Source organism: Haemaphysalis longicornis, unplaced genomic scaffold (assembly GCF_048455015.1).
Source record: "Haemaphysalis longicornis isolate Haplotype H1 unplaced genomic scaffold, Haemaphysalis longicornis Haplotype H1 scaffold_9, whole genome shotgun sequence".
NCBI classification, from domain to species: Eukaryota; Metazoa; Arthropoda; class Arachnida; order Ixodida; family Ixodidae; genus Haemaphysalis; species Haemaphysalis longicornis.
Window position 1 is genome coordinate 43,101,402 of NW_027526460.1, and position 12,632 is coordinate 43,114,033.

A 12,632-nucleotide genomic window follows, 5' to 3' on the forward strand; every position below is an offset into this window, starting at 1 on the left:
GCTGCCTGTCGCAGAGTTTTTACTGATTGATTGATTGTAGGGTCTTACGCGCCAACGCAATGCAGCCGATGAGTCGCGCCGTCCTCGAGGGCTCCGGATTAATTTTGACCACCTGTGGATCTTTTACATGCGCCGAAATTTCGTTCACACGGGCGTTCTTGCGTTTCGCCTCCAACAGAAAAGCGGGGTCGTATGCTGCCATTGACGGCAAGGGTCGTAAAGTATTAACTCTTGCCAGCAATTACAACTTACCAACGTTGCTTTTTTCACACGCCTGGAAAAATGTTAATTGTTGTTGATACAGCTGACGCTGCCCGCTAGATGACAAAAATAGCCTGCTTCTTTGCTATTGCCACTGGGTACCTACATGGCGAAGGGTTCATGGGGCCTCCATGGGATGACTATTCCCAAGAAATTGAATCGATTGAGAACCTCTTTTCGTTCTGCCACCGGTTTACTGTTACACAAAGGAGACTTCTAGAGGCTTCTCTGAATCGTTTAAAGCAGCCATTGGTATCTCGGGCGATTTGTCTTTCTAGTGCACCGAGCACAGACCTGCATATCGGAGGCCGTTCATCTGCCGAGGTAGGCTTAAAAGGATCCTGCAACAGTTTTTTCAACTTTTTTTTTTGAAATCTTAACTGCTAACTGCTTGCAGAACCTAGTCACCCAACACACCCAGTACTTAGATTAGGGGGTCGCAAAGTACCTCAGCCAAAAATTACTGCTCTATGCCCATCAGATAACTTGTAAACTCGCTAAAAAGATTTTTCTCTCTTTCCCCGGTCGTGACGTTCTTCGACGGCTCGAATTACGTCACTAAGGCCATGTAGCGGCTGTTGCCCGGTTTTCCGTCAGTTGAAGCAATGAACGCTTTTAGACAGCAACTAAAAAAAGACACAAAAAAAATCACGCCATATCCACGGAATGAATGATGATAAGTGGGGCGAAGCTCGAGAGGGGGCGATCATCGGTAACCGTAACTCTCCCGTGAAAGTTCGCCCATTACACCATTAAGAAAGACGTAAGACTGTGTGCGTACATTGTACAAATCAACTTTTATTTTCGGAGTCAATGCTCCCAGGCCCAGACCTGGTGAAAGACCCCGCGCCATCGAGGACTACCCCGCACCTCTACCACAATTTGTCACGTAGGATGGGACACAACGGTAAAGAAAGAACTTTTATTTAGGGCGAACTTGTGCCGGAACAAGACGAGAGGAAACGAGCAAAGGTCCTTGCGTCTCGTTCGATCTCCGAGAACGACTGCCTGCTTTCGTGGCGTGATCTCTAGCGTGATCTCCCCCTCGCAGTGCACGTGCGCCCGCGCCTCCGTTGGCGAACACAGACAAGCTCGCGCTCCCGGTGCCGAGTTTGCGCTGCTGGTTGCAGCCGGTTCTTGCGCGTGCAACTCAGCCCACTTTGCGACATCTCCGAAAGCATGCGGCGGTCACGTACCACGAGACACAAGGGATGGACAGACCCATGGCTTTAGGAGCTTCGCCCCTAAAACAAAGCAGAAATGGAAGGCGTATCTGGTGCGAAGAGCAAATCACGCCCTGCCGCTCTGCGCTGGCCATAACTATAGCTTTCGCAGTGGTTCCAGACGCTAAGGAAAGAGGAAAGCGGTTATCGAAAGTGTTGCAGGGTCCTTTTAACCGTATAATGTTTATTTCTTTGTCCCTCCCTTAGTAGACAAGCATTGTTATTGGACTTCCTCCAGAAATATGTCCCTCCGTAACGCGTGATATGGTGCGATCCGTAGTTTTGCACGGGTCCTACGGGGTATTTAGTGAGGAGCCTTCGTGCAACAAGCCCATTTAACAATAATGTGAGGACCTATTGCTTAAGGCCTGCAGGGTAAATATACGTAGATCTGCGTGTGCGGACACCAGCTCCTGCATACAGTGCTAGTTCACTATCTAGGAATTCCCACTAAGGAGTTAATAAATTATTTTTTATTACTTTCTCATTTCATCGTATGCGCTGCTTTTTTCTACATCGCTAAAGACTACATTTCTACCTTTCTTTTCGTAATATAATTTGCTCAATGACTTAGTCAAAGTCCTCTCGGATAAGCTCCACTAGTGTGCATGCGTTAATTCATGTAGGCCGCCACCACCACCACCATGCCCACCACGACCGCGAGATTCCATTCTGTTGTGGGTACACGCCTGGAATTTCCTGCAGGCACACATACTGCTTCGCTTCTAACAGTTCCCGTCGCGTTGTTTCAGTGGCTAGGACGCTGTGCAGCTGAGCCCAAGGACCTTGCGGGTTCGATTCCCGGCCGTGGTGGGCGCTTTCCTGATGGAGGCGAAAAGCGAGAACACCCGTGTATTCGAGATTTCGGCGCACGTTAAAGATACCCAGACGGTCAAAATTAATCCGCGGAGCTCTCCACTAAGGCGCGCATCATCACCTGTGTAGCTTGGGCGCTTTAATCCTCAAATAAAATTTCTAAGAGTCGTTTTATTCCTTTATGTCTCTGCCTCAATAGACTAGGGGTAGATTCGTGGGTTTTGGAATGAACGTCCAGGGTTCGAGCTCCGGCAGTGGTATTCCTTCTATGAATCGTAACTTTTACTTCCTTATCAAAAAAAGCTTCTCTTAGCTTAATTCTGCGCAATATTTTTGTAAACAAATCGGGTTTGGTATCTTTTAGATCGGTTCAGAGGTGGGGCGTGACGTACCTGTCACCGTGTTTAATTACCGTTTTGCATCGCACTGGAAATGTCGGGCTTGTACCTACCTTGGAACGGAATATTGATTTGATTTGATTGACTGTTGGGTTTAACGCGCCGACGCAACGCAGGCGATGTGGCACGCCGTAGTGGAGGGCTCTAGATTAATTTTAACCACCTGGGGATCGCCGAAATCGCGCACACACGGGCGTTTTTGCATTTCGCCTTCATCAGAATAGCGGCCGCCGTGGCCAGGAATTGAAGCCGTGTCCTCATGCTGAGCAGCCCAACGCCTTAGCCACTGAGCCACCACGGTGGGTGGACGGAATATTGCAGCCCCCGCACTAATACCATCATCATCACCACAATAGTCGTCGTTTTTTTACGGGCTCGCGATTATGGCCATCAGGTCTCGTGCCTCGCGCCAGAGAAGAACAAACAACCGACGAAGCAGGACGCTCGCAGAGTTCCTCCTGGACTCGTTAAGAAGGAACAGGCCCAGGAGGAAAGAAATTCATCGTTCCGGAGCGGTACACCCGAGAAATCCGGAAGAGAGCAACGCCCGGACATGGCGACGGGGGTGCCCATAGCTGAGGATCCAGAGGGGGACATGCACAGCGCCGGGGAGCCCGCAGTCCCCAGGCAACCCCCGGATCCTGCAGGTCGCGGTAGGGACCGAGGACAAGGGCAAGCCGCTTCACCAGACCACACACACGAGGACACCATCATACTTGACGTCAATCCCTTGGTGCGTGTTTACGTTCACATTTTATTCATTTCAAGAGCTGTATGCGGAGGCCTACGCTCTGCCAGCAGTTTATCCTGCACCGGCAAAACTTTCGCCTGAGCCGTAGGATTTACTTTTAGATCCTGCACCGGCAAAACTTTCGCCTGAGCCGTAGGATTTACTTTTAGATGAAGCATATAAGCGATCAGTTTGTCCAAAACTTCTAAAGCTGTTCTTATTCTTAACGTGTAGGTTCGAGCTAGTTGGTAATCCATTATGATTTTGAAGCGCGAAATATTTAAACAAGGGACAAAAAGGACAGGGACACGCGCTTTGTTATTCCGCACGAAGAATGGCAATGCCCACGGTTATACTAGCCAAAGAACCACCGCTTGGGAACCAAAAACAAACGCACGCTCTTACGTTTACCGGCGTGAACTTAAATTCTTTATGTTGACACTTTCCACAATTCGCGTGCATACGATAGCCCACTGTTTTTTCTTGTGTTTCGCGTTTGTTTTCGAACGAGTTGCATGGCGCGATGAATGGTGACCACCCGCCGTCCCCGCAGGTTCGCTACCCTCTGCTAGTATTTAACCTGGCCCTGTGGCTGATTGGCTGCCTGCTCCTCGCACTCGCCTTCTACCTCTATCTAAGTGCCTCCGACTCGGCCGAGGACGAAGCCACGCTGTCGCGCATCGACCTGAGCGGCATCCTGATCGGCCAGGTCCAGCTCGTCGTGCTCCTGGCGGGCGCTTCGCTCTTCCTCGTGTCCTTCTGTGGCTGCGTTGGCGCGCTCCGTGAGAACAGCTTCTTGCTCAAGTGCTACTCGCTCGCAGTCACGGCGCTCATTCTGCTCAACATGGTTTTCGCCCTCGTGGTCTTCTTCATGCCGAGTGAGTCACGCTGGTTATCCCTCACCGCAACCTTGCATATAGCGCAGCCCAACCAAACTTGACTCAACCCCTTACACCCCACCCCATCCAACCCCAGGCAACCCAAGATAACCTCAGCCTACCTAACCTATAGCCTAATGAAAGCTAACCCTGCCTAATCGAGCCTACGGAACAATAATAGTTACACGGTGGCAGGGCGAGGAAGAGACAAACATGTGATGTATTTTCAAGATGTCTGCGATGAGAGCGCCCGCGCGGGCTACGCGCCACACGCAGCTTCTTGGGACCGCAGCACATGCATGTTCCACCACCTCAGCGTCCTCTCCGTGTGATGGTAACTTTAGAAGTCCAAACGCCCATTGCTACGGGCGCCACCGAGTGACCAGGTAATGCCGATACTAACGAAGAGCACAAAGCTCCGCAACTGCGACAGCGAACGGGATGATAGCGGTGCCTGATGGACGAGACTATAGCAGCCACGACGTGGCTGCTGTAGTCTCGACCGCGGCAATGGAATGCCAATCGCAGTATAGATACCGGCGGCCCAGTAGAATTCCAGTCTTGGCGTCCCCGCAGTTTCTGCTGCCAACACCTTATGCCGACACCTTAACCTGTGCCAAGTGCCTGTGACTATCTAGTCGCTCCACTATCTGTTTGTTACAGACGTTGCCAGAGCCCAGGGGCTTCTGGCCGACGCCTAGGAACCCCAGTTGGCAACTAAATAATCTTTTATTCGCTCTCCATGATACAACCTAACTTAACCTTCTGCAAAAGAAAAGGCAAAACCGGCAAATTCGGTAATCGGCAAAATTCTGTAAAAGCAAAAGGCCAATTCGGTAATCGGTTTCCCTGTATCTCGGAGTTTCTGTCGCTGAATGCAGAAAAACAGGCGTGGAGTTGAGCTAGCCATATTAATTCTACATTGCTTGGTATATACCTCATAGTCCGTGTGTGAGTCGAATAAATAATCTTGAAGCATGCCTCGTGTATTAAATGCAGTTTGGTATTGTCATCCCGGGGACCTAATTTTTTGGCTTCATCACTAACTGATGGCCTTATCACTGTCCTCGCGCACACTTCCGCTTTCAGCAGAAGCTATTTTAAATTGCAGATGCTTTTATGCACTAATATGGCTTTTTTGAGTGGCCCCAACGGAGCTAATATCTGTAAAAGATTCATACCGAAAACACTGTTTGGGCGGCTATTCGAATAAACGTTCACCCGCCGCGGTGGCTGAGTGGTTAAAGGGACACTGAAGTGAATTTGTCAAGCTCCCGTTTTTGCTTGTACTGCGTAGACTGGCTCAAATTAGCACACTTTTCATCGTTTATTCGGTTGACAAATCGGTAATTATTTTACAAAGCGCGAAAGAAGAAAAACTACCATGCGCGGTTTGCGGCGGCCGCACCAACTAAAGCTGTGACGTTAGGAGGAGCGGGCACCGTGATTGGACGATGCCCAAGGTGAGCAACCAAACAAGTTTCAGTTTCTGTTTCGGTTCTGTAAAACACAACCGTTGGCGTTGTTGGATGGGCATTCTCAATAACTCAGTAATCATCGTACCGCGCTTCTGCCATGTTGTCAGCTGTAAAAATGCATAAAGATAAGCCTCCTAGGACGGCTTGGAATCGTAGCATTCACTAGCCGAAACCTACGCAGTGCATGAACGCCCTCCGCGTACCCGCAGACGCCCAAATGTCATGCGCTTTTCCCCCATATTTGGAGCTTGCCTCCCTCATGCCTGTGTCGTAAAAAGCGTGTTCGCACCAGGCCAAGTGTCTGTTCATTCTGGCCTGTGCCCACTGCCCGCAAGCAGTCGGTGCTTATGGCAACAGCACGCCAACGAGAACTTGCTAGCGCGCCAGTGCCAGCCTGCGCGCGTTTTGTGAACTAGTTCGTGGAGCCATGAACGTTGCGGCCCAAAAAAAGGTGAACTCAATATAGAAAACATCGGCGGAAAACGAAAAAGTTAACTTACAAAAAAAAAAAAAAAACACGTACCCGCGGGGATTCGAACTCGTGACTTGCAAAATACTTCCGGTGGCACACCTAGCAACCCAGACCGCTCGGCCACGGAGCGGGCTCCGTTGGCATTGGTAATATAGGGTATATATTGTACAACCCGTTTACACTTTTCTTTAGTTTTGGCATTTCAAGCAGCTTAGGTGACTATTTGTTGTATTGCGCTCGTGCAGTAAGCGTCGCCCGAGTTTCCACAATAGCTCACGTCTAGCAATTGCATTTCGTAGACGGAAAAGCGTTCGCAGATGCGTAGTCGTGCTGCTGACCGCTGTGCTTGTTCGCCCAGCGCAAAAAAGTGCTTCCCGCACCCTAGTTTTACGCTGTACGGTAAAAATATCAGTTGATTTTATTTCCTTAGTACCTATATTGACTTCGCTGACTCTTCTCCCGCCTTCAAGAGGCCTTATATTTTCCTACTGGCATACCAGTCAGCGAAGCGTCGTATGTGCGCTTGTGCAGCGCTTGTGTGAAGCGACCTTGACTTGGAGCTAGATACAGTGTACAAACTAACCAAGTAAAGAAAGGCAAGTTCTACCATTCACAAACGTGTCCTGGCTTCGTTTCAACTGAGCGAACGAATTGCGACGACCCGTCGGCGGCCGGCGGACGAAACGCTGGGCCGACTGACTGTCTGAAGGCCGGGGAGCCGTGTAGTAGCGCAGCCAATTGCCAACTCATCCCCTCCTGACGTCACACGAAAACGCCGCAGAAAATGGGCGAGCGTAAAGAGAGGACAGCAATTTCGAATTAATTTTTCTACTAAATAAAATCGCGTAAACGCGCCCAGGGTGGTCGAAACATGGCCTGGGGACTACGGACTACAATTTGCGCAAGTAATCCCGCAATGTTTACATATCACTTCAGTGTCCCTTTAAGGCGTTGTGCGGCTGAGCACGAGGTCGCGGGCTCAATTCCCAACCGCGGCGGCTGTTTTCTATTGGAGGCGAAAAGCAAAAGCGCCCGTGTGTACGAGATTTCGGCGCACGTTAAAGATCCGCAGGTGGTCAAAATTAATCCGGAGCCCTCCACTACGGCGCGCCTCATCGCCTGCGGACGTTAAAACCTATAATCAATCAAATCAATCAATAGAAATAAACGTTATCAGGAACAATTTTTGTGGTGTGCCCTTTAAAAAGAGACTAAAATAACGCCCGCACATACTTTTGAGGTGGCAGTTTAAAAAAACATGCTCATATTCGCAAAACAAAGCATTTGCAGTAACCTAACAGCTATATTGGAGCTTGCAAGTTGTATACAGGTGTAACGCGGCTGCGGCTCCTACATGCGTAAAAATAAAATAGCGGCTTAGTTAATAAAAAGCTAACGAAGTTAATTTATGCGATCTCTAGTTAAAAATCAACAATAGTAGTATCCGCAACGCAGGGAGTCTGCACATGCGGAAAAACCTCCTTTACGCCGCTTAAATCATCTGCGGTTTCTGCGCATGTGTACAGAGTGGCAATGTGCTGTGTGTGAGTGCCCTCAGTACTTATGCGGTGGTTGTCAGCTAACTGCGGGGATATGAAAGGGGGTTTACTGCACAAGCGGCAATGGAGCCCTTTCCTGACCAGCTGTGAGGGAAGGCGAAATAAGGCGAGCAATAAAGATCTCAGAAAAACCACGGAGGGAGGTTTCTTATACCCGTAATCGCGACCACTCGGTGGTTGGCTGTACTGCTGTATCCCTTAACGCGTCCAGCGAGAGTTGAAACCCTACCTGCCATTGTAGGTTCCTACTTTTTTCCCAGCCAAGTGATTTCTCCGCTGTAGGGATGAATCTAAAGAACGCGCTATTGCACCAGATTTTGTAACTGTTGCATAGCGACTGTATATATTCATTGCCTTTACGATGACAGCGATGGAGACTGGGCGCAGTCTTCATCTGTATTAGAGTAGACAAGGTATTGTAGAGTACCCGTTTCTGCAGTCAGTATTTAGACGTAAATATCCTGCTTGCTTAGTACTGCAGTTGAAAAAGTTTTTTAAGCTGCGAAAATGATGAATTTTCGTGATAAGGCGCCACAGCAATAAATATTGATTTCATTCAAATGCGACAAACTCGAAACGTAGTGTCGCTGCTGATTTAAATTAGGGCGATGTTTAACTTCAAAGTCTTTTTAGTGCATCACCGTTGGAACGCTCTCGCGAACTCAGACTGATTTGATTTTGATTGATTTAATTGTAGGGTTTAAGGCGCAGACGCAACGCAGGCCTGCGTTGCGTCGGTGCGTTGAACCTCATAATCAATCAACCTGTCCGTCAGTGCACGGCTTTCTCGAGCACTTGATCAGCTGGGTTGTCAGCAGGCGCCTTTCGCTCGCGGGTAATTCCGTACGCGTGTCATGCGTTCCAATCGCCACGCTACTGACTGCGTTTGTGTTCTGTGTGCTGTATTGATAGAAGCAACGATTTTCGCCGTGTTTTCCACCACTGGTACAAGGGATCCTGTACGAGAGCTTCGACGGAAAAATGCTGAGGCTACGGGTCGAATATGTGCGTTCGAAGCGGACGAGCAAAGGCAGCGCCGTTTGTGGCTGACTTAACACATATTGTTGCGACTGGGCATCCCACCTCAGTCACCAATGTTGTGACTCGCATCCCAGCTTGTCACCGATGTTGGGAATCAGCCATTCCAACGCTGTCACCACTGTTGCGACTGGGCCCTCTCACCGCAGCCACCACTGTAGCGACGCTGCCTTGCTCCGTCCGCTATCGACGCGGCGCAGAGCAGAGCGATGAAGTTCTCCAGCCGACGAAAAGTTAAAGCAAAATTTATGTACGGTATGTACGAGGGTAGCAGCGTTACATGGCTCGCACAAAGGCGACAGCACCTCTCCACTCGGTGCCTCCGAAAAGTCCCGCCGAAGAATGCCTTCGAAGAATGCCGACGATAAGTGTCTCCAGGCGGGTTTTTATACTCCCGGAAGTCCGTTGTGACCCCGAAAAGTTTCAATCGCTCCAATCACGACTCTCGCTAGCCGAAGTATTAAACCTGAGGAATGGAAGTGAAGCGGTTGCGTCAGCCGAGCCGCCACGATGGGGAAAGAGAGTGCGACGTCCACGCCGTCTCCATGAAGCCGCCTCCAGGCGTGTGGCGACATGTCAGTTGCCGGTCGTTCACCCGATGCAGGATTCGGCCGAGCCGCCTCGACGCAAAAGGAGAGGCGACTCTGCGGCGGTGCAAGTCTATAGGCACGTCGGCCGCGGGCGGTTTGGTCTGGTTTGGACGAGGCGTGAATCGGCCCCGCTGTAGGCGCGTCGCCCCGTGCAACGCATTTGGGCCGGGTGCTCTGGCACAACAATATACGTATTTGTATCAGGCTTGTAATCAGTGCCCGTCTCATCATCATTCCGCGCAAAACCGGAACGCGTGAAAAGAACAAGCGAGAGAACAGTAACCCTGCCGCATTACTAGAGAGTTTTAGCTGACCGTTTTTGACACTCCGCTATGCTCCCGACGGCCCACTTAGCACAACCGGAACGTCAGCAGCAGAAAGGCTAAAAGCAAAAGGATAACCGTATCTCCCTCGACGGGGAAGGATTCGCGTGGCTGGTCTTTCCTTGCGCGTGTATAAACCAAAACTTGGTCCAAAAGAAAACATAAGAATTTGTATTTGGTCGCTCAAAGAAATCAAACACTGTTTTTTCCTCATTTAACCTTTTTTGTATAATGTAAGCGTTGACAGGGTACGGGGCCCCGCTCCGGTATCGCCGCTAGCGCCCTAGTGCGCCACGCATGTGCAATGGCGCTCCCGCTTGCTATCGCAGCGGTGCGTACCGTCAGAAACGGTGAGCTAAAACTCCCGTCTGTGGCCTGAATCTTATTGATCGCCCTCAACCTTCTTTTTGTGCCTTGAAAGCCGTTCAGTTTGAAGATTCACAGTAGTTTGTTCAATTCTTTTTTATTGTTGTTGATCGCGTTCAAGAAACTCGTCCTGCTGTTGTGCAACTTGTTTAGTTGGGCTCGAGCTAACGCGTGTGTGTGACTTCGGTTCTCTCCCAGCGGCCGTTCGCAAGGTGATCAAGGAGACGCTGTCAGAGTCCCTGGTGATTCACTACCGAGACACCATGGACACGCAGAGCATAGTGGACGCTCTTCAGCGTCAACTCCACTGCTGCGGCATGACGGCCAAGAGCTTCAGGGACTGGGAGAAGAACATGTGAGCCAAGCTTGACCCTGACGCTAGAATTTGAGTTATCTCGACCAGAAGTGTGCAGCGTCTAGTGCCTATTGCCAGGGCAGCAATGAAAATGACACGAAGTAAGGAAGTCCGGAACGAACGAAAAATACTACTTCGAGGAGCAGCTGGGTCGGTTCGCTTGCTTACTCGCAAGGCACTCATATAGGCCAAATGTATGGATGGATTTATGGTAGGAGAATAGTTGATGTGAAACGAACCAACCGATTCTTTTGGTACCAGTGTTCAGTGGCAAGTGTTAATTGTTTCGACAGCCCTTCATATGAGGGCCATATAAATCACTATGCTACATGCTTGCGCATTGAAGCTCGCCAAAACTTCCCTGAGCTTGTGAGCACTTGAGGTATTCTAACCATTCGTGACGTGTGTTTCTTTCTCAGTGTTCTCGTGCGAAGCGCTCTAACCACAATGAGCCAGCTAGCAACACCATGGCGCTCGCTCACTGATGCACCAAGTAATGCCTGCAAAGACTGACTCCTTCTCCTACACCTGTCATCATTTTACGCAGCTATTTCGAGTGCAGCATGAAGAACCCGAGCCACGAGCGCTGTTCGGTACCGCACTCGTGCTGCAAGACCAACAGCTCGTCAGGAGGCATCGTGAGCATCAAGTGCGGTCGCAACGTGCTCAACATGTCGGACTACGACGCCTGGTTTGTCGTCAACATTGGCAACTGTCCCGACGCCGCAAACCGCTACATCAAAGAGAACGTGATGATAATTGGTGGCAGCTGCCTCATTGCAGTTATACTGCTTGCCTTCGTCGATATGATCACAAACTCGGTCATCGACGAGATAAATATCATCCGCAAGATCTACGAACACGTCAACGTCGTGGCGGAAGCTGAGCCCTAGGCCGGCTGAACTTTTCTCCTCGTCCTTATTCGATGCAATAAAGTCGTAACTGCGTCTGAGCCATAGTGCCTGAAATTGTGTTACGGGATCGTGGCCAACATTTCTACGGATAACTGTGTTTTTTGCTGAAGTGTGGAGATAAATCCATTTACAGAAACCAATATTTCAAGGTGGCTTTACCTGTTGCCTGTTTTTTTTACTGCCATTAGAACTTTGTGAGGTTAACTTTACCACAGAATGCCACTATCGTCATCAGCAGCAAAATGAGTGCAGACAAAAAACAAACGCAAATGCTTGCGGAGTTTTTAAACTAACTGACTGACTGACTGACTGACTGACTGACTGCAACGGCTTACTTGCACGAATGCTTTGCTCTGTGGACAGCCAATGCACTCGCCATTTGTACAAGTGCGGCACGCACACACACAGCTGGCTGGCGCCGAATCTTTTCAAAGTGCTACGAGTTGTGCCGCGCCTCCGCCAGATGGCGCCACGGGTCCCGCGACCGAGAGAAGACGCAGTGAAACATCCCCCTCGCGAGGGGCACGATCAAATGCAGAGCATTTCCGGGGGCGCACGACGTTAAGTAGTTTGCGTTACGTTAATGTTGTTGCACTTGTGGCAACTGCGGACGAGAGAGCACTCGTCAGCAGTAATTTGAATGAGTCAACGATATAGGGCGCGTTCGTAGCGTTCCATTCTGTGTCGGCTTTGTGGCGCAGTGGGTAGAGCACCATGTACATTGCGTTCCGCCCGCAGGGTCGAGGGATCGAAACCGGGCGCCGGATAGTATTTTTTTTATATAGTAGGGACAACGACGGTGCGGACTACGGACGTCAACGCGGGTGACATCGTGAGTTACTGAAATGCTCTGCATTTAAAACGCTCGAGCGAGCGCTTGGCGTGAAGAACTCTGGGCTGGAGCTTCGATTTTGCCGCTATTAAACGTGGTCTTTAGCATTGCTCTTTTGAAGCCCCAAGTGTCATTCGTGACATTTTGTGGGGGTGGAGCGGGGTACAAGTGTCCGCTGCACTTCTTCCCTAACAGCCTGGACAACCGACTTTAGTTTCTTGACTTCCTGCTTGTTACGGAGGACGTAGTATTCTTAGCGGGTATGGTTTTTTCGCATAAAATTTCAGTGTCCGCGGAATGGAAGTGCGTGACCTGTTGCTCAACCAATGCTGTTAGTGTTCCTCTCTCCTGAATCTTTTGTTACCGCATTATGTGGCCTTGTAAACATCATTAAAAAGT

At 49.9% G+C, this 12,632-nt stretch overlaps 1 protein-coding gene across 1 annotated transcript; it reads left to right on the forward strand.

Moving 5' to 3' along the window:
• The first annotated feature begins 3,951 nt into the window (after window positions 1–3,951).
• LOC144153159 (tetraspanin-33-like) lies at window positions 3,952–11,465 on the forward strand. The gene is made up of 4 exons (XM_077684809.1): window positions 3,952–4,306; window positions 8,591–8,650; window positions 10,331–10,487; window positions 11,035–11,465. The coding sequence occupies exons 1-4, from the start codon at window positions 3,952–3,954 to the stop codon at window positions 11,378–11,380; spliced, it is 918 nt and encodes a 305-aa protein (XP_077540935.1). The 3' UTR covers window positions 11,381–11,465.
• Window positions 11,466–12,632: the final 1,167 nt, after the last annotated feature.